Source organism: Diadema setosum, chromosome 11, assembly GCF_964275005.1.
Source record: "Diadema setosum chromosome 11, eeDiaSeto1, whole genome shotgun sequence".
Lineage (NCBI taxonomy): Eukaryota > Metazoa > Echinodermata > Echinoidea > Diadematoida > Diadematidae > Diadema > Diadema setosum.
Window position 1 is genome coordinate 31,752,284 of NC_092695.1, and position 27,502 is coordinate 31,779,785.

A 27,502-nucleotide genomic window follows, 5' to 3' on the forward strand; every position below is an offset into this window, starting at 1 on the left:
GTCAGGTGCTTAGGACATTCTATTTTCATGCCTCAATGCCACTTCCATACAACGTATCAAGGTACATAGGCCTAAACATTTATTTGCAGAGAACACATTAATTTCACATTGCCAAATTTTATCAAAATTATCGTAGCAGCCACACTATTTTCCCAAGGTACATCATATTTATTACATGTATCATGAATAGCACATAAACACTATATTTTCCCAATTTCTATTAGTTTCTTTCTTCAATGTGCAAAGAGACAATCTATTTTTGTGATATGCGCTATACAAATATGTTTTATTGTTATTATTATTATTATTATTATTATTATTATTATTATTATTATTACTACTACTACTACTACTACTACTACTACTACTACTACTATTATTATGTTATTTTAATAATCTCACAAAGTTTTAAATTCATGTCTCAAACAAGTTACTTACTCCTGGACTGGTCAGCCTAAATCTAAATATCATTTGTAGTACATTAGCTCATAATGTATTTGTAACTACAGAGCTTTTTTTTTTTTCATGTTCAGCAGAACTTAAGTTATTCTGATTGAATACCATAGCAAACACCACACAGTATGACAAAAACGAGCATAACTACTTTACATCATTTTTGATACAATCATATTTATTACCACTTCAATCACAATGTTGTCTACTTACAGGGGAAATGCATGTACAAAAGGAAAACATAAGCATGGAATAATTATGAGAGAATTATGTGATGTCTTCACAAACATCCAGAGCTCAATCTTCACTTGAGTAGATATTTTTCTTGTTCATGACATCCATAAAAGACTGATGGAGATAAGTGGGAGAAATCAAATGAGGAGACAATACTTACCTGAATTTACATTTAGAGAGAAAGAGATAGTCATATTTTTATATAGTTGGAAAATATTGATAAAAGGATGGTTCTCCAGTTTAAACTGCCTCTGAAGAATGACTCTCTTCAAATCTTTATAATCTCAATGTGAAGAATACAATAAATTTTTGTATAAATTACCATGGGATAGTTTAGATTTTTTCCATAAATCTTGGGAGTGATGTGTAATGTGTCAAAAAGTGTGAAAGACATGAATGCCTTTGAATGCAATTTGATGATGCAGTTCGAAACTTTGCCATCCTAACAAGGGAATGATAGGATGATAAATAGATCTTCTATTATTATCATGTACAAATGAATTTTTGTAATCAACAATGATCTTTACTGCACATACCAAGTCACATACCAAGAACTGCTTCATACAAAGAACTCACCCATCTTCAAAAACCACTTATCAGTGCAAAGGGCACACTCCATACAGGGATATATGAAAGTACCCCCTCTATGGTCAAAATCATGAAATTGCTACTTTAAGTCTTCCTATCAGAGTCAACACTGATATTTTAGTTCAGTCTCGTGTCTATCAAAAGGAATGACACAATTTTTATGACTGTCTTACGTGGCATGCCCCTTAACCTAACAAAAGAGAGCTGAAAACAACCAACCATTCTAGGTAGACATGCTTTCAAATTCACTCAGAATATTGTTTCAACGTCCTGTCACATGAAACCAGATACTGTTGGGTTTGGCTAGGCCAAGTGTTTCTATTTATTGCTCCCTGTGACTAACTAACCAAAACAATGGAATGAATGTTCAACATAATGTTCTGGAACTAACCTCATTTTCCACACATCACATTGTTTCACAGTCCTGTCAAAGGGCAGACGTACAATCCTTTGGCACGGCCGTACAGGGTGCTTTTATTCCTCGCTGCCAGATAGTATTGGCAAGCGCAATGAAAATATTGTGAACACAAGTTTTGCTCTATGTACAGAGTGAAGTAATGGTCTGAAGGCATTGAATACTCATGGAGTTTTATCCCTGTAGTTTACATCATTGATCCTTGTACATAGCTGATGATGGATACGTCAAATATGTACTTAAATGAAAAAAGACATTTTCTTTCTTTCCCCCACAACAGCTGGAGCTTGATAAAGCATAAAAGACAGGGGTTATTTTGGAATTTTCTGAAGTAGCCTATCAGACTGACAAAGCATTTATTTTATATGAGCTACCAGAATACTGACATCATTGTCATCAACATTGGCTTATCTGTTGTTTTAAATTATTATTCATTATTTGATATCCTCAGGATGGTAGGTACAGGTACCTGTAACTCAGACTTGGAATATTTACAATAACACTGAATAAAATAGATTAGTTCTTGTGGTGGTAATACTACAACCATTCCGTGGTTGAAAACTTGAAGAAATGCAATCTACGCACATCCCCTTTCTACAGTGCAGTGTGAGAGTCTCTGAATATCACACAAGAAGCTGGAAATGCTCAAAAGCAATTTGCACAAAGCTTCAGTGATTCTGCTCCAGGCTTCTGCTTGTTCTACACTTTGAATTCCTGACATTTATTTCTGACTTCAATCTTTACACAAACAAATACAAAAGTCCTCAGAGGCCTTCCATAACACAAAAGACCGAACTCACATTATTTTCTTTATCCATTTCTTTTAGGACAAAAAAGAGTATTAAGTTATAAAATGACGGGTGAAAAGAGATGAAATTGCTGTTCCTCAACCGCTGCTCCCCACTAGGTGATGTCAGGTATCAAAGGATCCCCATCTTCCTCTCATACATGGCATGAGGGTTTCCCATCGCCTCTGAGTTACCAGGAACTATAAGTAAAGAAAAGAGTGACAAAATGAAAAGAGATAATAAACACAACCATGATATCTCTGGGATGATCACAACACAAGGATTAATTTGCTTGGTCACAAGGGGACAGGTTTATGGTGTTACAGCCATGACTACACTTTCTCATAATGATATTTTGACATACATGTATAAAGGCACCATGTGTCATTATTCAGCATTCCACTGACACTCAAGTCCTGGAATTGGTCATGTAAAGTATTCCATAGATTCATACATATGAAATGATATCTATATCATATATCATATCATATCATATCATATCATATCATATCATATCATATCATATCATATCATATCATATCATATAAACAAAACATGTATGGCATTTTTTTTATGTCCAAGAATTCTAACATAAGATATTGCTTTGATTCATATATATGAAATAATATCTACATATATCCTACAAAAACCACAAAAAACATGTATGACATGATCATTTCTTTTTGAATGTGTAAGCCACATCATGATCCCACACTTTTGCAATTATTCATCTTTTCATCCATTTTTAACACATGACGAATCATTTCTTATGATGTAGCATATAACTTATGGAATACAAAATTCTTCCATGCAGTTAGAAACAGCTCAAGTTACTGATTCAATGCAGAACTTGTATGAACAGCCATGCAGAGACAGTATAACTTATTCAGTGATACTGAAACAAATTCCAGCACTTAACAGGTGAATATTTGCTATGAAAATATCAACATAAAAAGGAAAGAAGAGTGGATCGAAAGAGGAAAAGTGTGCAAAGTATTGGACAGACATGACACACCATGTGTATCTGGTTGGTATAACCAACAAGGTACTTGAATTTGTCTAAGAGTTGGCTTCTACAAGGTTAAGAGGAGCATAGCGCCACCTTGTGACAACTGCTGTACAGCTGTTGGTTCTGTGACCAATCCTGAGCTTGTTGTACAATAGTAAGCAAATCGCCTGCTCTTCTTTATCATCTGGTATTCTGCAAAGTAAACTCCTATCATCAATGGATTGCTCATATAGCTATGGAACAGATAGATGGTAAAATTTATGTCCTCATTGCTTAAGTTCAGCTTTTTTCCTCCCTGCTTCTGCCTTTTCTTTTTTTGTTTGTTTGTTTGTTGTTTGTTGTTGTTTTTTTGTGCGTGTGTTGTTAGCACTGATCTTTCTTTGTTTTTCCCTGGCTTGCAAACTCCCTGAATAAATTGTGTGATACACTCATGACTTGTTGGCCATCAGCCTGTGGTAAAAATATAGGACTTGTGAGCTCTGCGTCATAGGTAGAAAACTGCCCTCATGACACAGTCCATTGCACTTTCTGCAATGTCATTCTTGAGCCTAGAGCAAATGTGTACCAAGTGAGGAGGATGTTGATAAATCAAGGCACCTGTGTCATAGCAAGCAGCTAGGACCACCAGCCAGGTGGGTGGAGATGGTGCACAAAATGTGCTGGCCAATTTAAAAAAAAAAAACCCCACCAAAACAATGACAACAATGACAACAACACTAACAACATATATATCCATGGGACTGGGAAATGATTAATAGTTGTTTTATATCAAATTACATTTGCTCTAACTAGACAAGTACTTCTACATCTGCACTAACTACAAAAGTACTTCATATCAGAAACTGACTATAATTATCATAATTAATGTACAACTGATTATGATGATAATCTAATAGAAGTTATTAATCAAACATTGTAATGCTTGTAATCAGCATTATAATCATACTTTAATCTATGAGTAACACTAGTTAAGATAAAACAACCTTAAAAACTGATTTTTATCAACTTTAATCCTCACTTTATTTCACTGAATGCTAAATCTATTCAGGGATTAATGGCTCATATTCATGGCTACTTTTTTTAAGTTGGTGGTAACATTAAACCCAAAGTGCAACTGTGGTTATCTTGAGGATATCAGGGAAGAAGTTTGCCAAACAATCCACAAAAAGTTCATTCCATGGGCTATAAAGCAACCACTCTTATCTTTGTATATAACATTGTACATGTAACTTTCCTGTTTTCAAACACAAAGGAGCAAACACCGACATTGTAAGTTCTGCACAATTTGTTCCTGAAAGTTTAGTTGCAGCACCTATTGTAAGGATTAGCACAAGCTGGAGTCGATTTATAATCAGTGTATCATAAACTGCAGTATGGGTTGAAAATGTTATGCTCAAAAAATAAGAAAGTTTCAATCGGTAGTATATCAAAACTACACAGAGTCACACACCACTGTATGTTGACATCACACCACACAGAGAGACCCAGATTGCCAGTGGGGACGACAGGGACTACGGTTTTACATCAACTGGATGTCATAAGCGCACTTCCTGTCATTAAACACCCTTGCAGCACACCCCGAAGCGTCGTAAATGTCAGAGAAATAACGAAACATTTCCGAAACCTGTGACATACTCATCACGACGAGAAAAAGAACCCAGTGCTGCAAGCTATGTGTACGTGTCCTGTCACAACTCCTATCTATTGTATGCCAATGTCAGTCTATGCTACACATTATTCATAGACATATCTGACAGTAAGAGATCCTAGACATGGCAGACAAACTACAGTCAACCTTGCTTAAGTCGGCATCACATAAGTCGAATAATCGCCTAAGTCAAAGGTCTTTTCAAGTCCTCTTCTCTTTATATACAAGTGATTTTAATCCCTCATAAACTGAATTTTCTCCAAGTCAAAGCTATTTCTTCAGTCCAAATAGATTACACTCAGGTAAGGTTGACTGTCATTCAGTAAAACACAGATAAGAATTTGCAGTGACTTTTCAAACCGTCAAATCTTCAAATAGAAATAATGAATATTAATTTCATGGCTGTGAAGTGATGGGTACATGTGGTGAATGAATGAAAAAAATAAATGTAGTTGCAGACTTGGACCAAGCATTTCAATCAATCATTGCTACACTGACAGGTTGAAAAGTCCTCACAACAACTGAACAAACAAATCTTTGAGTGAATTTCGAGATGTGGCAGAACAGGAAGTTACTTCTGCCATTTTACAGACAGTAAACATTTATAAAGTAAATGAGGTTTTTGGAAAAAAAGTTGGCAGCAGTCAAATATTGGTTGAAAGCAGGGAAGAGTAAAACATCAACCAGAGAGAAATTCATATAATAATAATAATAATAATAATTGTTTTGGATATAAACTCCAAATTTTATTGTCCAAGAAAGGAAATTCTTTTTGCCCAATTGATCGTGGGCCCGGCAGCCACTGAGCAGCGCCAGATCGACGTTGCTCTAACCTTTTCAACTGTTGAACGGCAAACAAGGTAGCAGCAACTCCCATCTTTTAATGTCTTTTGGTATGACGCGGCCGGGGTTTGAACCCACGACCTCCCGATTGTGAGGGCAGCCGCTCTACTCACTGAGCCAACACATCGGTCATGGCATCAATACAATGATCAAGAGTAACAATCAGTGGGAAAATTGGGAACCAAACAAGATACATACACATGAATGATGTACATTATGACTGTTTATCAAGTTTATCAGCAAATCTGATCAACTGTTAGGAAGTCCTCCTTCAGGATTCACTTGAAAGACAGCAGACGAATAAGACTGGAGGATTCTAGACTGTAGTACACCTTGGCTCATGTAAAGCATTCCAATTCGTCTGGTATAGTGACTGCTACATTGTTGGTATGAATGATATCAACTAATTCTCCTGGAATGGTCACGCTGAAAGTCCCTTGTAATGCTCTTGAAATTTTGTTCAATAACACTACTTTGCACAAACAGTTATGCTTACATCACAGTTATCTGGCTATGTGAAGACTTATGAAACCTCACATGCAATTGATATACTGCCCTCTATTGTCTACATGCGGTCAGTTTAGGTATCAATGGGGCTGGGTAAAAAAAAAACAACACCTTGGCAAGTTGTCAATAAATTCAAGCATGCCAACACAGTCTGGTCAAGTCATCATGACGTAGCTTGCTTAGTGTTCATTATTTGTTTTATGCTTAGACATCACTGGTTTCACATATTCTATCATGTCATCTAGGTTCTTCATAACTCTGCTCAAGATTCCATTTCAATATCATGTTTTGAACAATTCGCATATGCAGAGTATGACTATTGCTTGTCAAAGAGTTTAACAAAAAGACTATTTAATATTGATTTCTCTGCAAGCGATGACAATCACATGATCAAGACAACTAGTGGTAAGCTATGTGACTGTGACCACGGCATACTTTACAGTTACCATCATTTGAAGATCGTATCTGTTGATTTGAGTTTCATTAAAACAATTTCATTCGATGGAAACAATTTTTCATTTCAATGACTTCTCCACTGACATATTGTTCAAAGAAACAAAGTCCTCAATAAACTTCTTCAGATTTTAATGAGATGAATGAAAAATTTGAAGAGAGAACCAGCAAATCTGCGAGACTCACTTTCCAGGTGCCTTGGTAGCACAGAGCACAAGGCCTGGTGCTCTGGGTGAGAAGAGCTTAGAATTAAGGCCCTCTAGAATTGACAGCATTTCTTCACACCTAAGCATCAACTGCCTCCCTTTCATCGACATGGACATGGATTAAACTGGTATTAATGGTGAATTTTTAGAACCCCACAGTGTCAAGATATGGAAGGGGAAAATCATCTTCGGCTCATCGAAAGAGACAATAATCTGTGAGGAGAGGGGAGGTAACAGACTTTAAGCCAGTTCTATCAACTTCAGGCGGAACTCAAGCTAAGGAGACTCCCAGCAATACACTTCCTTATCGCATGCATAAAGGTGTGGGGTAAGAATCGCACTTTAAGCCTATGCTAAGCCTAAAGCACCTTTTTGAGCCTCATCAGTATCATTTAGAACCGTGAGGCGCTCAATTTGTCTATGATGGGTTGGTCCTCGGCCGCCGAAAATAGGCACAATGGTCTGATCTTTTCCGACTTATCAAATTAGCTCCAAAAAAAAAAAAAGAGTTTGTGATTATCTCCTTGCTATTCTTGGTATTTGATCATCACGAAATAGCTCAAGGTGCCAGTTAGATGCTACAAAAGCACAATGGAGATTGTCAAATCAAGGAAAGCATTAACTAAGATACTTCATGTGCTATTTGTGAACAAGTCAGCTGTTTTGACACAAGACATTTTTTTTTCTTTTCTTTTGTGAGAAAATTTTCCACCTGAAAATTTTAGCATGTTATATCAACTATTTCAGTTTGTTTTATTTTGTTTGTTCTATTTTTGTGATAAGTTTAAACACAGTGGTAAAATAGCTCATCTTTAGTTTTTGACCTCTCAGTTAATAGTAAGAACTTGTCTTATGAAAAGTGCTGTTTATTGTCACTTACCTTAAAGGGTTACACTCATTATTTATTTTTCATCATTCTTTTTCTGAGTTGTTGTTGTTGTTGTTGTTTTTTTTGTTGACATCCCCAATGCCCCCAAGTTGCCGCAGACAAAACAACAAAATAATGAACATTTCACATGCCAATCTGTTGCTACCACAAATATAAATCTTGTGATAGGCTTATAGTCACAAGATCACTAGTAATTTTAGGCTGAAATGAGGCTGTTGTCCGAGATCCATACAAATTTAGGTTTTGTTTTTTTTCCTAAAACGAACAAAGGATGGTCTTCACATAGTCTAAGTCAAGTACAGTGTAGGCTTCGTTGAATAATGACTTTCACTAACATAAGCTCAGTAAAATAAATCTGAGCCATGTTAACAGTTGACCAAGTTGACCACATGAACAGGGCACTTGGGATGCTTAATTTTTCTACATTAATGCTATCATTCCTAGATATTTTTCAAACAAGTAAAATAATACATGATTATGCCAATGTACGGACAAAAAGCAGATGATGGGATGTCCAAGATGGTAGACAAAAAAGCAATCAACAAAGAACCGAGGGATCATGATGTAGTGCCTGACTTGACCCATTGCCTTTTGGAGCTGGGTGTGCTTTAGGGCAATTCCGCAGTTAGGTGGACATGACATGGATAAAAGAAATGTGCCTCTTCATCTTACCCTTTAATCTAGGTATCAACTAATGCCATGGATGTTCACCAATCATTAGGGTCTTTCAAATTCAGTAGATTTTATTTTTCGTATTCATTGATTTTGTGAGATCTAAAACCATCATTTAAAATGTACATGTGGGACTGGGGACGCTGAAATTCACTTAAATGCAAATTACAGTGGGTTCCTTTGAAATTTTTTCCTCAAAGTTTTGCTAAAGGGTAGAAGATGAATACATTTAAATACTCCAGAAGTCATGTGACATTTTGTCAATTACAAAAGGGTGAAATGACCTGCGGAATTACTCCGGACAAATGTAACGTTACTAACTGTAACGTTACTGACCATGCTAAAAAATTATTGGTCGAACTGCTAAAAAAATTTGCATGAACATTTGTCATGATGCAATAATTGAAATTAATGCAACACTTTGTTTGAAGTAACTTGAATTTTTGCACACTTTTTGTTACAAGACATTGATTTTTTTGTCATGTCCTTTTTTCGTAACGTTACTAACCAGCCCTTTAAGTTGCTATAGCAATTCTAATATTTCTTGGATTGTGTTCATTCTTTTCTGTATCATAAACCTGGGAAGGATGAACATGTTTTTGACATAATTTTGACTTGAAGTGAATAAATGGTAATTCAGTGGTAAAAACAAATATCTAAATTTGTTCAAATGTAACGTTACTAACCGCGGAATTGCCCTTTACATGTACATCAACCCATGGGAAATTACAGTAACTTGGAAGCAATAAGTAAAAGTTTAAAGGGAGGGGTTAGATTGTGGTCATGGAGGTGGTTCCACAAAGTTCTGCATTCTAACATCCAACAAAATCAGACCCTTCTGTGGCAGTGTTGCAACATGAGCTTTCGTTTCTGCATATTTCATCACCATGGCAACAGGTGCAGAGCAATTAAACTTAACCTCCAGTCTCCCCCCAAATCAAGAAGTACGAGCATACAGGAAGAGGGCGTACCAGTAGTTTTATGCACTTGGCGAGTAAACAAGAATGAGTATGTCCGTGCCAAGTTTTTCCTCTATTAAACATTTGAGCCCTGCAGTAGATTCAGACAACAAACACTGGAAGAAAAAAAACTAGTACAGTCTGCATGTTATAGTGCATGTGAGAGGGCGAAGGGAGGGAAAAGAGGCTAGTAAAGGGGGAATTAGCAGCAACCTCCATTCCACAGCCACAGGGGTGAGCCAAATTTATTGAGACAAGACAAGGCAGCTAACATGTACATCACTGGCTAGCCAAAATGGCCAGTTTGAAATGAACAAGGGTGAGTAAGCACTTATAACTTGTGTAAGGATTCACAGCAGTTTGGAACTTAAAACTTGTCCAGAGCCACATGTATGATATTCTTCTTTAAGAAGCAGAGCTTACTTTAAGAACAAACGAAAACAAAAATGACAACACGCAACAAAAAGGGTCTGTATATCAGAACCTACAAGAAAGAAAAGCTTAAGACATGCTTTTGCTTTCCATGTTCAAGAAAAAAAAACTGTAATGCTGCAGGTTTAAACATATCAGGAAGACTGAATTAAAGTTCTCTACTTGGTTTGTTAAAATAAAGTTTCTTTTCACTGGGTACTGAGTCCTGCTACTGAGCTGTAGGACTACATCTCTTCTCCCACTTCTCCCCTTCTTTACCCTCCCCTTCCTTTTCTCTCTCCATTAATAAGAGCTATTCCCTTAATTCTACAAAGTACTGTACAATTTAGAATAAATGAAAATTTGTGATATGGCTCATACAAGGAACAGTTGCCAAAGAAAAACATGAATTGCATGGAAATGCGAAATGTTTGATTTGCACAGATTTATTCTTTTTTCCTTCCATATCTGTTTTTTAATCAATACAGGAGACATCTGCCCAAACTTATCATGCAAACATAATGTCAAGCTGTCGTCTGTCACACTGCATGCAAGCCCAGATTACCAGCAAATCATCGTTTTATTTCACAAGTTTGGGTGAATTCTGGAGTACACTGGGTTTGATCTCTTCTGCAGGACAATAGAAGTTCTTCAGGGGAGAGTAAAAAAAAAAAAATAGAATCAAGCTATAAGTGCCTGTCACATAAAACATACATTGACAACACCACCATCGTTGCCATAAACAAGAACAAAAAAGAACAGTTAACGAATGTTACACTCCATTATCTTGGGAATGTACTTGACGATGTCACACTGTGAAAGATGCCAGTCGAAGACAAGGGCTAACATCGCCCACAGATGAACCTGATTCATCTCAAATTAGACCCTCGGTGCGATAGCGGGTCAGAACGTGAGCATAGATAGTGTTGTCTCCTGCGAGACACTGTAAGCAGAAAGCCACAAAATCTACAAACAATGCGCCAGCAAGAGTGTTGCCATGGTAACCAGCCCGCTTTCTCTGTTTGTCTCCATAATTCGCTCAGCATGATCAACATCAATTCAAGACATGTGCGTGCATAATTTTGTGCATGTTTCAACCACAAAAACTTGTCGCTCTTGGTCTTCAAGTGTCCTTCTGCCTCGTAATTTGTTTCAAAGTTCAATACATTTTTCTTTCAAGATGAAGAGTGGGAGAAAAATATGAATTGAATGAAGGACAAAACATGATTCAGGTTGCATGAAATAATAACAGTTTTTATTCTACAGCCATAATTACTAGATACCACTGTGTGCTTCTAATCAAACATTATGGTCAGACACTGGTATAAAGTATGATTGTACATTTTGTCCATGATTCTTCCATAATTTTTATGAGATAGTACAGATTATGTATGTTGAACATCCAACTGATGTGTAAAACCTTCAGACAACATGGAATAAGGTGGCCTATAGATAGGCACACACAATTTACAGACACCAGCTGATGAACATTAATTCTTAATTTAGTTATGAAACTTCTGAAAATCAAGCTAATTTGCACAAATTTATACCCTTCCTGAGACCAAACAAGCCACCCTTTGGACTGCCCATGAAGAGCACATCTCTACTAATCACGGTACCTTAGTTTGGCACTACACAAAGATTTGCTGAGATCTAAGCTGTTCTTCCTTTTGAAACCTTGAGGCAGCATATCTCCAACATCCACCTCCTCTCTCAGTCCATTCTCCTCCGCGTCTGAAAATCCATCTTATATCCGAAGGCCTAACATGAAAAAAAGAGAAGACAGCTTCTTCCTGTCTGAGCCAGAAAATGTGTTGTTAGTTTAACAAAGTTCAAGTCCTGTTTTCTCTGTTACGTTGAGAGCTTGCGTCTGATAGCAGACGGATGCTCATATCTGCTTCTGAGAAATCCATTGCAGTTGAGATCTGAGAAAGGCCAAATCTGGCAGATGCTACTATCTCTTGTTTATACATTGATCCAAACCATTATAAATCATACACGATTTTCATCTCTCTCTATCCCCTCTCCCCCCCCCCCCCCAAAAAAAATAAATAAATAAAATAAATAAATAAATAAAATAGAATAAAATAAAATGTAGTGCAAAATGGAATCACATAGGAGACAAAAACAATTTCCTATAAACTTATAATGACAAAGAAACTATAGGTTTGGAGATAGCGCTGGCAGAGTTACATTAACCAAATTATTTAATGATGAGTTTAACAATGAAACGGTCTCCTCTTATTACACTGGGCAGGCATTCCAGGAGGTACCACAGATTAGGAGGCAGGTGGACTCGAAAGTGTGACATGTAACTATAGGCCATTCACACACAAGCATTATTGACTTCGGGATCGCATTGTTAAAATCAAATTTTATTTGCCACAATTTACACATGGCCCCTACAAGAAATCATTGGGCCGCAAGCGAAGCACTTTAAATCTCCGAACTGTGCATGCCCACACATTGACCGGAGCATGATCCTTGGTACCCTAATGTGCAGCCCTAGTATGGCGAGTTAAATCATGCAATCAAAAAACTCTTTGTGTGTGTGTGCAGAATATCACAAAAGTTTTGAAAACAAAAACCTTGTAAGACGGACTGATTTGTGCATCAAATGCAGATGGGGATGAGTTCAAACATCCAGTGAAAGTCATTTTGACAGATATCACAATTTTCTGGCAGTAGATGTCCTCATTTTAAGTCATCAAAGCAATCTTTACGCAAAGTTAGAAAAACTGCATTCCAGTGCCCGACTCTTCTGCTAAAGTTTCAGGTGGCTTTTGGCACAATTGCCTTCTCACTTTATCTTGAAGTGTTGTGATTTTTCACTCTCAGTGTGAATGGCCCCCTCTGTTTCAGTAAGACTTCAAAATCATTGTTTGCTGCAAGGTGCACAGCGCCGATTACCCTGGCCTGTGGACGCATAGTGCCATCATTATAATCAATACTGCTAGCATACATTATGTTTGTGTCTTGTTGAGAACCACCGCACGAACTTCGTCTCCAGGAATCCCCTATCATCCATGATTCTGCACTTGAAAAGGAAGGTGATGCTGCAGAATAAACGGCCTCCAGCCAACAGTCGAGCGAGGCTTTTTCAGAAGCTCAAGGACCATCCAAAGCCCTCTCATCTCTCTATGCTGTATCAGTCCCACACATTCAGCATCACCGCAGTGATTACCTAAATAATCTGGATGGCTTGTGGCTGAATCTTGATCTGGCTGAATCATAACCTTGAGTAGTCTTTATTGTCTCATTTGCATTTATGATCAGATGATCAGATTGTTGCACATCACATATTCCTAGAATCTCAAAATGACACTGATTACTACCTCCCCCCCCCCCCCCCCAAAAAAAAAAAAAGGAAAAAATCAAACAAACAAACAAGTACATAGCTAAAGATGTAAACCTACCTCCGGGCAAAAATGCCATTTTTTCGAATATCAATACTCTTCTGAATAACAAAACCATGATATTTAATCACCAGCATTTAATATTTAGCTAACTATATTTCTGTAGAAAACTGTCTCATGTTTGTCTTTGACTGTTTGCTCAATGTAGCAAGTGGAACCAACCCCCTTCACCCTAAACAAACAAACAAACGAGAAAAAGAAATGTGATTATTCTAGGCTTGTGCGGACCAGCAGGTGTACTGACACAGAGCCAGTGATAGAGGGAGGGGAGTGGAGGGGTACCAGGATCCAGGATGAAATCAATTTAATCCATCTGTGATTCATTCCTGTGGTCTGTTCCTCTCCTCCTATTTCAGGCCTTTACCAACTAAAACCCCCTGACCTCCTTTTTCCTCCCATTTTTCGTCTTCTCATTTTCTTCCCTTTCTCCCTTGTCTCTATCTCTCTCTTGCTCCATCACTCAAAGTATTTTCATTGAGATAGAAAAGTTGCTCAATCCTACTAAATTTTCATTATCTGGTATATTCACACTGACAGTATATTACTGTGTTATTACACTGTGAAATTAACATGAAATACAGTGGTAATTCCAACTTTGTGCAAAATATGCATGCAAGATTTGAGAGTGAATCACGCTATTAAATACCACATATCATACAGCGGTTTATTTCGCACATGATCTGGCACATGACATGTCTTTTCTCGTTGGAGATATGATGCATCACGCGTTACCCCGGGGTACCGTAGTATTACCGCGTTGTGTAGCGCCACCTCACGTCCACTCGAGGACAGCCAGAGAAAAATGCATGCACTGTGCGTGAGTGTACATACTGATATTGTAGTCATTCCCATGCCACTGCATGTTATACTATGCGTGCATGGCACGCTGTGCTACCACTAGCTTGTGCTTCAGTGCAGTGCAGTGCAGTGGCTAGTGGCTAGCTCTTTTTAGCACCCAGGGTACAACTTTAAAAAAAAAAAAATAAACAATTCAACAAAACAGCTGATTTTCATTTGGTAACTCGGGATATCATTTATGTCATCATATGCACAGAAATATCACAATATTCTGTGAATGAGATCAGTGCCACTGGGAACGGCACTTACGAATCACCTTGGTATTTTGTACCACAGTAATTCTAATGTGAACACATAAAAGTTGCAATTAATTACACTCAGTGCATTCACACACTTCGGCCCGTATTTCTCATTTCCATCACATTTTCTTTATCTTCTTCCTTTGATATTTCCTTCCCTGTCTCATCCGTTCTTCTCTTCATCTCGCCTTTCTTTCCGTCTTTTTCTTCTTCTTCTTTTCATCTTTTCCTGTCGATGTTCTTTCTCTCCAAATCTCTTATCTCTTCCTTGTCCTTCTCTTCCGTTTTATTCCTCTCCATAAATCTTCTTCCATCTCCTCTTCCCCTGTCTTCTTATTCTTGCTATCCTTGACATCGTTGGAAAGTTTGCCGTACAGGATGTCACGTCTACCCATTCATAACTAGTCACAAGGAATGTCTCAGTACTATGCAGCTGAATGGTCTTATTTTGCCCCCTGAAAGCAGAGTTCAGGGGGAGGACATGTTTTTTTATTTCCTCTCCCTAACTGTATCTTTGAACGTCGTAAAAGCAAGGGCAAGGTGAATATTGTCGGCTCTGCTCAGAACTAGAATGGCACTAATGACACACACTTCTGGAATATGTTCAGATTTTTTTTTTTTTTTTTTTTCGAGCTGATGCACAATAATGAGGAGTGGACCGTTTCTTTAAAATCAGGAGAAGCTGGAAACACGCCTAAAATTGAAGTACATGTAATCAAAGAAGCTTTGTATTTTTTTTTTCTCTTGATAAATTTGTATGGCTCCAGCATGTTTCATACTGCATAACTAATCATTCAGGAAATACAGTTTCCAGCTGTGGGATGCACATCAGCACACAGTAATGAAAAACAAACAATAATATAATCAAAATAGGGTATATAGGCCAAAAGAGTTGATAAAGACACCTTAGCATGGGATATATAAATGTTCCTATGTTCAAATTAATAGATTCTTGCATCAAGATGTTTTTATTGCAACTGACTGACAAAAATTCATACTCGCCGGAGATATCTTGCTTCAGGTCCACATGTGAAGCGAGCTAACTCTCAATATAAAAGGCTGAAAAATACTGTAAAACAAGACATATTCGCTTCATGAAATTTTTGCAAATCGGAGCCAACTGCCTTTTTTATTGCGTTTCGCCAATTGCCACTGGCATTCAATGCATATAGTGTGGACAAGAACTTTTGCATGTATTTAAATTTTGCGAATCTTGGTTACAGTGAAATTTGTGAAATCAAAATGCACACAAAAATTTGTTGCTTTACAGTAGTTAGCTTGAGCTAGAGTTAGTTAACTCTTGGACGTAGTTCAGGTCTGCTTCAGGCCAGAGTTAACATCCCTATAAAAGGTATCTCAATTTCAGCTCATACTAAATGCAGTGACCCATGAACATCCTGTAGGTAAAGCGCACATATATATTGATAAACAATAAACAATTTTGGCACCTGCAGGAAGCACAGCTTGGGGGTAATAAGGTTACCATGACAACGACTCTGGACTCGCATGCAACTCAGGTGGTTGAGAATGGCAGCACAAAATGACGTATCGTGAGCTAAAGTCATCTCTTTTCAGAAGAGAGCTAAAGTTGTGCGCACTATGAAATGGGTATGAAGTGGGTATTTCCCCATCCCTTGATGTCTTCAAGAAGAATCCTTTTAATGCTAATCTGTGACTGAATTTTTGTTGTGAAACCAAGATTGACTGTGTAAGGGCGATATATAAATGATCCGATTGTATCGTATTGTACTGTATTGTATGAGTCTCCACTGCAAAACGACGGCAGATGTTTTCAATGAAATCAAGAAAACACAATTACCTGTTACAAATCGAGAAACGTGGAAATGGATATTATTTTGTTCCTGTCCTCCATCTGCCTTGCAGCAACATTACGAAATGATTCATCAGCATTTCAAAGAAAGTTTTGATCATTCATGATTCTCGATATCCCCTCCCCTCAATCCGCCCCCCCCCCCCCCCCCAGTAACCAAGGACTAGAAGAAAACTAAGGCCATGAGCACCGAGCAATTTGTTTACTCCATTAGGTGCCCAACTTGGGAGTGAGTGTGCTGCCTGCTGCTGCAGATAACAACGGGATTGTGATGGGCGGAACATGTGTTCCAACACATCACAATTTGTAGCTCTCTGCAAATGTGGTGGTGGAGAGCTGGCTAATGGGGGCACGGTGTCCGGTAAGGTCAAGGTTAAATCAATCACAAACCACCCTCCTCTACTCCCTTCCACACTTCTACCTCTCTTACAAAGTTTTGATAGCAAGAATTTGAGGAAGCAAAAAAAAAAAATTTTTTTTTTTTTTTTTTGAGTGGTTGGTAGTATAAAAGTCCATTCAATTTTGATCAGGAAGACATATACAAATTTCAAATGAATAGAAAGTTGATTGATACTAACAAACACACTGATATTTGCTTGCAAAACTAGACTTGGGTTGGAGGGAGGGGTGCTACTGCAATGGAAAAGTTGGCCACAAAGATTTTAGTCTCAAAATGATTTTGTGGTCAAACCCTCAAATTCTGATGTGATTTGTGTTGGTCTGTCACACAGTAAAAGATAGGTAAAGATGTGACGGTAATAAAAAATCTTGGTGAAATTGGTTGTGATAACTGAAATATGAATGCTCATTGTAGAAAGATTTTCAAACACTGTTTAGACTCCTCCCCATGACTACACACGAAATGTGCAGCTAGTTGATCAATGGCATTTTTTTTTTCATCACAGCCATATTTGCATGCTATGGACTGCTAAGCCAATGAATGTGCCCTACTTTGGCTAGAAGTCTTATTTGTCTTCAATGCCGTACTTTCATGCTTTTTGCATAGCAGTGTGAATGGAAAGTTTGAAGCAAAATGATTTTTAATTTCTCAATGACAATGGGTCTTATTTGTTCCACAACTGAATTAACAGATAACCTCGTATTAACGGATGTTTGTAGGGACACATTAGCAAATATGGAACCCCCCCCCCCCCATTTCATCATCTTTGAACTCTCCGTACCCAGCCCAAAATGATAATAACATCTTTCAGGATCACGACTAGGAATGACACCTGGGGCCCGTTGCATAAAAGTTACAATTATGGTAACTTTGCCATCCAGTGGTAACTACCATGGTAACAATACTCAACAGCCAATCAAAATCAAGAATTCCATGGTAGTTACCATTGGATGGCAAAGTTACCATAATTGTAACTTTTATGCAACGGGCCCCAGAAAACTACTCTGAGCAATCATAAAAATCATTGACGTACGCACACACGAAAGGCATACACAGGGGAACGAACGAGTAGCAAATCTTTAACGAGATATGAAACTCGTCACACTAAGGACGAGTTAGGTGATACGCTTGGGGTCATCAGATGTCGGTCATCCGTGATCGACAAAGAAAAGAATGTGATATAGGCACCTTGAAATTATTCAGCGTGCATGCAAATCCGTTTCTCTAACCACTCGGCCACGGGACATCCACGGAAATGGTTAGGCAAAAAAAAAAATGTATAGATATTACAGGGGGAAAAAGTCAATGCCCACTCAACAAACGGGGCCGCGTGAACATGTATTGCATTGCTAGACGGAAATGCGGCCTTGTAACGACTGATGTCGCTATGCCATTTCTGGCGACTTGGGAAAAATACGTGCCGTAGACATAAAACCTATAATCGGCTGGTTTTGATACCTTGCCTTTAATCACAATTTTCAGTGTGATGACGTCATCAAAGTACGAAACAATAAGCCAGTTCGGGGTTCCACTTTGAGCATGAGCAGAAAAAGTCATCTGTACCAGCAGAGCATGGTGGTTTTTAAATTCACTGAGATAAGCATCTGTAATGTAATGATTATTCAACTGATCCCTATAAGTGGTGCTTGCCAGCACATCCACATGACAGCAAAAGCGGTGTCTGACAATATCAATAGAAAGAGATTGTTAATACATTCAATGCAAAATAATGAAATGGATGCTTTCCAAAATGTCAATGGAAGGATCATTCTGGTCACCTGGTCTATGCAAGTTCATCCTTTGTTTGAACATGACTGATGAATTCCATAAATTGTTACGTTGGGCAAGCTCATGCCTTCTGTCGCTTGAAACTAGTGGAGTGCCTAATCAACTGAGAAAGAAGAAAGGTCATTTGTACCCATGTGCCCATGAGCTAACCCCGAACTGGCTTATTGACATGGTCTTGAAAGACAATTTTTCAAAGTACAACACCTCCGTCGTCGTCATTACATACTATGATCGGTTTGACAAAGTCAGCCTGCAAAAGTTTGCAGCAGTCGAAGCAATGTGGTCTCCAACACAAAAAAGAGGGATATTGTGTGTGTGTGTGTGTGTGTGTGTGTGTGTGTGTGTGTGTATAGGTGCGTTTATATACGAACTTGACTTCTACATGGACGAATATGTAATACACCATTGAAGAAAAAAAAGTAAAATAGCAAAGTATTTTGTTTCGTGATCTTGTGGGGTTCGAACCCGCACGTATGCAACCTCACTTCTCTGAGACGTCGCCTTTAATCACTCGGCCATACGTCTCGACGAGAAAATATGACGAACGTAAACTTATGTGTGTGAAAGATGAATCAGGAATCGTTTCGTCCACATTCCATTCTCATTTTCAGTTTTAAACTACAAAATTGTCAACCTGATGAGGAGATTTCAAAGAATAAAATGCATGATTACTGCAGCTTATTGTCTCAGCTACAACATACTTTAGTTTCAGAGGAAACGAAGCAAAATCAGCTGAGATAAAGGTGCTTAAACGTTGTCAAGTCAATGCATGGTTTAAAAGAAAAATCACCTCCCATAGACATAACACGTAAACTTGTCCGATTTTGCGTCTTTACCTCTAATCACAATTTTCAGTGTGATGACGTCATCAAAGTACAAAACAATGACATGGTCTTGAAAGACAATTGTTCAAAGTACAACACCTCCGTAGTCGTCATTACTTATACTATAATCGGTTTGATAAAGTCAGCCTGCAAAATTTTGCAGCAATCGAAGCAATGTGGTCTCCAACACAAGAAAGAGGGATATTGTGTGTGTGTGTGTATAGGTGCGTTTCTATACGAACGTGATTTCTACATGGACGAATATGTAATACACCACTGAAGAAAAAAAAAAGTAAAATGGCTAAGTATTTTGTTTCGTGATTTTGTGGGGTTCGAACCCGCATGTGTCATGGTATACCCTACTGTAAAGTCATGTAATGTCGTTGTGTTTCTACTGTCTTGTTCTCTCCTGTCTTTGTAAAAAAAAAAAAAAAAAAAAAGTTTAATGTATTCACAAGAATCCTTTTGAGTGGTTCACAATTTACAAGCATGCTTTTCAGTGAACCTCTCAGTTCTTTCTTTTTTTTTTATCCTCCAAACATAACTTTGTATTTTGCCGGTATGCATGTATAATTTCGTATTTGTTAACCATTATCTACCATGTAAAGTCGAATACATGCCTATGTTATATCTTCTGATACATTTCGTGTTATGTTTGACGAAAAAGAAAGAAGGAATGAAATAAATGAAATGAAAATGAAAATGAATGAATGAATGAATGTGTGCAACCTCACGTCTCTGAGACGTCGCCTTTAACCACTCGGCCATACGTCTCGACGAGAAAATATGAGGAACGTAAACTTATGTATGTGAAAGATGAATCAGGAATCGTTTCGTCCACCTTCCATTCTCATTTTCAGTTTTAAGCTGCAAAATTGTCAACCTGATGAGAAGATTTGAAAAAAAATAAAATGTATGATTACTGCAGCTTATTGTCTCAGCTACAACATACTTAAGATTCAGAGGAAATGAAGCAAAATCAAGTGAGGTAAAAGTGCTTGAGCGTTATCGTCTATGCATGGTTAAAAAAAAAAATCCCCCCATAGACATAACACATAATCTTCGCTGATTTTGATATCTTGCCTTTAATCACAACTTCTAGTATGATGACGTCATCAAATTAGAAAACATCGACATGGACTTGATAGACAATTGTTCAAAGTATAACATATTCAACGTATGTCGTCAGTTTGGTATTGACTGGACGATCAAACACAGGAACATGAGGCAGCGATTAGTAATCTTCGCTGATTTTGATATCTTGCCTTTAATCACAACTTCTAGTATGATGACGTCATCAAATTAGAAAACATCGACATGAACTTGATAGACAATTGAAGGGGTCGATGCAATATAGTGCTAACCCACACAATGTTCATTTTGAGATAATCGCTGTTGAATGTTTGGAAAGTCCATACATTGTATATTGATAAAACATGAATGCATGCATTTTTTACCATCTTATTGGTTGAATTCAAATATGATATTTTCACGGAGGTTAGAGTGAAGGATAAGGATTATGAAAATGCTTAATCGTGTCATTAATTCCCAATCAATGACATCCCTACTATAGGCATATCATAATTTCTCATCTAAAATCAATGGTCTATAGGATTCATGCACCATTACTTGTATAGTGCATAAACTTTGCTTTTTAAGCTTTGAGTGAAACGTGTCATAGCATAATTCTGTAATTCCATCAGCAGTGATTGACATAATGAAGAAGAAATATATATCACATTGAACGCTTAGAACCTAACGGGGGGGGGGGGGGGGGGTATTATAGCATGATACTCGGTTTTTTACTGCCCAGCTAGATGCCAACAACATCCATCACTCACGGCTACGCATAGAGAAACAGCCATGGCGAAAATAAAACTTTGCTTTCTCATAGGCACAATGACACAGAACCCCGTCAAACACACTTTTCTTGGCAGGGATGGACATGAAAAAGTTCATTACTAATACTAAACAGCGTATGCATTCCATTCATGTGGAGCTAGATACCTCTATAGCAACATAAAGCCTGTCTTCAACTGCGTTGATAGAACAATGACAACCTGAAATTTCAAAGAGATGAGCGAGACGCTGTATACACCTGGCCTAGAGTTAATTTATTCAGTTCTCATTCCTACTTCAAGTTGGGTTATGTTATTGTAATCATTCCTATCTGCAGTATAACAAAACCAAAGTGAGGGAAAAGGGGAGAGAAAAACGAGAGGTGGCAAAAGGAAAACTGCATGCACAACTGCAATCCATAGCATTGCGTGTGACAAGTGAAACAAATGTTTTAGTTGTTATAGCAGTGTTTTATGAGCATAAACAGACAAATAGACAGACAATGTCAAATTCAAAAACCATCAATTTAATGTCAGAGAAGATGGTAAACAAGATGCATTGAAACCGTAACTAAATCGAACATATTCAGATATAACATTCTTGAATTAAAAACAAGATAAAGAAAAATAATGTCCACGTCAGGATTAAAAAAAAAAACGCCGCACGAACATGCATTATATTCTTGATGCAAAGTTCCAAGGATTGTCTCATTAATTTAAAAGCAATGATTCCCTTACCACCACCAGCACCACACCACAATGACGTCTCTAAAATCAATGGTAGCACATATCATTGTATCTTGCATTGAATTAGCTCCCTTTTCCTAAACTACCAGTGAAACGTGCCATATTATATGGTGTAATTCGATCAGTAGTGATTGACTTTAAAGAAGAAAGATAATGCAACAAATTGAATGCTTACCACATTGCTTATAGGGCTATTCCAGTTTGGTACTGATCTGTTCTATTCTCCCAGATGCCAACAACACATATCACCTATGGCTAAACTAGTGAAACAGCCATGACGAAAATAAACGACAGAGAACCCTGTCAAAATCACTACACTAATTGGAAAGGTATTGCCCGAAATTCCTCATATAATATGAAGCAATATCAAGTCACTTCCTTCCCTGCCTGTCTTTAACTCCGTTTTTGTCAAACAATAACAACCTGGAATTCTAAACAGATAAGCGAGACGCCATACACCTGGACTAGAGTTAATTAATTCAGTTCCCATTCCTGTTAGTTATGTAAACGTACACGTTCCTAAATATCCTGCTACAGTATAACAAGAACAAAATCTAAATGAAGAGAAAAGGAAAGAGAAAAAGAATGGTAGCAAGCGTGGCACTGTTTCAAGGGGCAATTTACAACATTACGCGTGACAAAATTAATGAAGCAAACCCAACCTCCAAACTCCAATACAAAACAAGGGAAATAGAGTAGCTGTGTTCATGACATCAGAGTGAAGCTGAACTGCTGAAAAAAAGAAAAGAAAAAAGAAATAAAAGGAAAAAGTCCTGCGGGACTCGATTAACTTCTCTCCTTCCGGTCGGGCATTATAAACACGCAGCGTGCTAAGCGATTCTGCCACACGGAAGATCCGAAGATCCTGTGCGAAACTTAAATCTATCTATGTATGCTATACACAACACAAATTTACATTGATATTCAGTTTTTTTGGCGATATACGTCAAGTGACTGATAGCGCTGTTCAACTTCCCACGAGTGGCCGCGTGGATTCAATCAATATACAGTTACAAAGATAAATCGGGAATCGTTTCGACCAGATTCCATTCTCATTTTCAGTGATCGACAACGAAAATAATGTTAAGTAGCGACTTGAAGTATAATATAATATTGAGAAATATTCGTGAAGTCCAATTCTTTATGCAGTCCTACATAATTCAGATGAAATTGTTTCTGTCATGCAACCAATTGAAAATTTCGTGTGGTGTCGGCGTGTCCAAGTAAGTTGATTGGAAAGGATATGTGAATGAATATTTACCAATAGGTCTTTATATTGTAAAAAAAAAATCAAACATGGCCATGCGGTCTTTTAAGAGCCATCTTCACTTTAACATTTGTAATTTCAAGTCCAAGTTGCCAGTCAAAGCAATGTGGTCTCCAACACAAAACAAAGGGATATTGTGTGTGTGTGTGTGTGTGTGTACGTTTACATGAAAACGTGATTTCTACATGGACGAAGGTGAATACTCCATAAAAGAAAAAAAGCAAAAGATGTAAGTATTTTGTTTCGTGTTCTTATGCGGTTCGAACCCGTACGTGTGCAACCTCACGTATCTTGTGACGTCGCCTTTATCCTCTCGGCCATACGTCTCGACGAGAAAATATGAGGAATGTAAACTTATGTATGTGAAAGATGAATCAGGAATCGTTTCGTCCACATTCCATTCGCATTTTCAGTTTTTAGCTGCAAAATTATCAACCTGATGAGGAGATTTGAAAAAATAAAATGCATGATTACTGCAGCTTATTGTCTGAGCTACCACATACTTAAGTTTCAGAGGAAATGGAGCAAAATCAGCTGAAATAAAGGTGGTGAAACGTTGTCAAGTCAATGCATGGTTTAAAAAAAAAAATCACCTCCCTTAGACATAACACGTCAACTTGTCTGATTTTGAGTCTTTACCTTTAATCACAATTTGAAGTATGATGGTAAGTCTTCTCGAACTAAGAGTGTGGAACGGAAGCTTCTACGTGAAAGATGAATCATGACGATCACCCGTGACCGACACATCTTTAAAGGGATCAGTTATTAGAGGTGGAAGACCTCGTGCCAAGATATTGTTTCAGCAATTCCAAAGCAATGATACCCTTACATTTAGGTATACCATAATTTCCCTCTGAAATCATTGGTATTATTCATGTACAATTGCTTGCCTTGTCCATAAACTTTGCTTTATAAACTTTCAGTGAAAGGTGTTATACCATAATTCTGTAACGCCATTAGCAGTGATTGACTACATAAATAAAGATATATCAAATTGAACGCTTAGCGGGTATAAAAGGGGGATTTTAGCCTGATGTTGTGTTATTCACTGCTCAGATACCAACAACACTCATCACCTACGGTTACGTATAGAGAAATAGCCATGGCGAAAATAAGGTTTTCCTTTTCTTTGGCAGATAGACACACAACCCCTTTGAACACACTATAATTGACATGGAGGGACATGAAAAAGTTCATTACTACTACTAAACAGTGATGCCTTCTACTCATGTGGCACAAGATACCTCTATAGCAGCATAAAACCTGTCTACAATTCCGTTATTGGGTCAAACAATAGCAACCTGGAATTTCAAAGAGACGAGCGAGACGCCATACACCTGTCCTAGAGTTAATTTATTCAGTTGCCATTCCTGCTCCAGTTGAGTTATGTAAATTATTTTCCGACCTGTCTTGTGCAGTGTAACAGGAACAAACGTAGAGAAAAGGAAAGAGAAAACGAAAGGTGGCAAGCGGGGCACTGTATATCAAGGGCAATTTACAACATTACGTATGATAAATGAAGCAAATCCAACCTCCAGCCTCCGACAAAAAAAAAAAGGGAACTTGAGTGACTGTGTGTCGTGGGGTAATGACATCGGAATGAGGCTGAACTGCCAAAAGAAAAACAAAGAAAGAGAGAGAGAGAGAAAAAAAAATAATAGCGTCCTGCGGGTCCCGAACATCTCGTCCTAAGGTAGTGCATAATGACCATGCAGCGCGCTAAGCGACTATAAAGCCACACGGCTGTCCCGAAGATTGGATGTGAAATTCATATCTTTGTATCATTTACAACATGAAAAAGTTCATTACTACTACTAAACAGTGATGCCTTCCATTCATGTGGCACAAGATACCTCTATAGCAACATAAAACCTGTCTACAACTCCGTTATTGGGTCAAACAATAACAACCTGGAATTTCAAAGAGATGAGCGAGACGCCATACACCTGGACTAGAGTTAATCAATTCAGCTCCCATTCCTGCCAGTTATCTAAACGTACATGTTCCTACCTATCCTGTTACAATATTACAAGAACCAATGAAGAGAAAAGGAAAGAGCAAACGAAAGGTGGCAAGCGGGACACTGTAACAAGGGGCAATTTACAACATTAAGTGTGACAAAATTAATGAAGCAAACCCAATCTCCAAACTCCAATACAAAACGAGGGAAATAGAGCAGCCGTGTTCACGGGTTACGTATACTTGGTAAAATAATACGATAAATGACATCGGAGTAAAGCTGAATTGCCGGAAAAAAAAAAGAAGAAAGAGATAACTTCCGCGGGAGTCGAACTTCTCGCCTTCCGGTATGGCGTTATGAACACCCAGCGCGCTAAGCGATTACGCCATATGGCTGTCCTGGAGATTCTATGCGAAACTTAAATGTATGATTATACTGTCGTGACAGTGCTGACTGAGATGGCGCTATTCAACTTCCCACAAGTGGCCGCGTGGATTCGACCAATATACAGTTGCAAAGAACAATCGGGAATCATTCCGTACAGATTGCATTTTCATTTTCAGTTTTTAACTACAAAATTGTCGACCTGATGAGGAGATTTGAAAATATAAAATGCATGATGACTGCAGCTTATTGTCTCAGCTACAACATATTTATGTTTCAGAGGAAATGGAGCAAAATCAGATGAGGTAAAGGTGCTTAAACGTTGTCAAGTCAATGCATGGTTTGAAAAAAAATCACCTCCCATAGACATAACACGTAAACTTGTCTGATTTTGAGTCTTTACCTTTAATCACAATTTCTAGTATGATGACGTCATCATATATCAAAACCATCACATGGACTTGAGAGGCAAATGTTCAAAGTACAACATATCTGAATTTGGGATAATATTGAGCTTAAACAACAGAGATACGAGCAAATGAATGTCAGAAACAGTACCTCAAAAAAATCAATTCCACTTTTTTTATATAAAATGACGATTTGATGACGTCATCGCGTTTCTCTGGCAATATTGATACTTGGAATGTTATTTACAATTCATATGCTTTTGTAATATGCAATAGAAATATAGGGTCAACGGACGATTTAAAGAGCTATGACGAAATAAACAAAGACATGTTTTTTCACTATATTTGCAGAAAGACGCGCGTGCGGAATTTCAACTTTGACGCCTGTGCATTCCTTTGTTATGGGTCGAAATCGATCGGAAATCAATGGATACCGTTACTCAAAGTATCAGGAATCCAAATCAGTCAAAAAAATTGCATTTCCATGTTTCTTAAGCGCTCTGCGCGCGAAATTGCGCGGACGGACGCGCACGCGAGAAAATGTTTGAAACGCTTATAATTGTCTGAAACTTCGAGATTTCCCATTGGGAAGTCGTTTTGAGCCTTTTAAAATTTTGACGCGCGCTTACGCGCGCCTAATGATGACCTGGGTAACTAGCGTTAGAAAGTAAGATAGAGCGTGACCTGAACTTTATGTCCAGCGAAAATGATACAGAAATGACATCTAGTTATGAAGTTATGATTGATCATGTGACAAGGTCCGAAAATCACAAAATGGCGCCTAGATGACGTCATAGATATGTTACTGTCATGAAAACCTTATTGTGGCTAGATATTGTTATGAGACATGTTGACTGAAAATGTCATGTCATTCCGTGATGTCATTGTTGAGATATTGACGACACAAAATGTGGCAGAAAGAAAGAAGAATAAAAAAAAAGAGAAATTTTGACAATTACAATAGGTGATACGCTGATAGCGTATCACCTAACTAGAAGTGATCAAAATAATAAAATCGTCTAAGAGTTTGGTAAAAAAAAAAAAAAAAAAAATCTTCTGCCATACATGGTTGGTTCAGGGAAAGGTCATCAATATGATCAGTTTCACAGACGACGATGTGACAGTCCCAACTGAATGGAGGCATAAAGCTCCGCCTCACAAAGTCCACAGCATTCTGCTGACTTTCACTTTTTCTAAAATACTACAATGCACTCCTAATAAAATGAACAAAATTGCATCACAATAAAGTAAATATTCAGGTCCCAAAACTACTTAGTTATCTTATGTATCTCTTAATATTAGTGACTTACATAAATCTTATACATAAATTTCACTCATTAATCTTTATGTAATCTCTGTATCCCTTAATATTACTTATGTATCTCTTCATACTCCATTCATTTAGCTATAAAGAAATTTTGATAAAACAAAAGGAAACTGAGGACTGATAATTTAGTTATAATGGGAG

At 37.7% G+C, this 27,502-nt stretch overlaps 1 protein-coding gene across 1 annotated transcript in view; it reads right to left on the reverse strand.

Moving 5' to 3' along the window:
- Positions 1-610: 610 nt before the first annotated feature.
- LOC140234689 (proteasome maturation protein-like) overlaps positions 611-27,502 on the reverse strand; it is a 92,215-nt gene continuing 65,323 nt past the window's right edge. Inside the window, exon 6 of the mRNA XM_072314724.1 lies at positions 611-2,678. Coding sequence (XP_072170825.1) covers positions 2,611-2,678 — 68 coding nt within the window. The 3' untranslated portion in view covers positions 611-2,610. The remainder of the gene's footprint in view (positions 2,679-27,502) is intronic.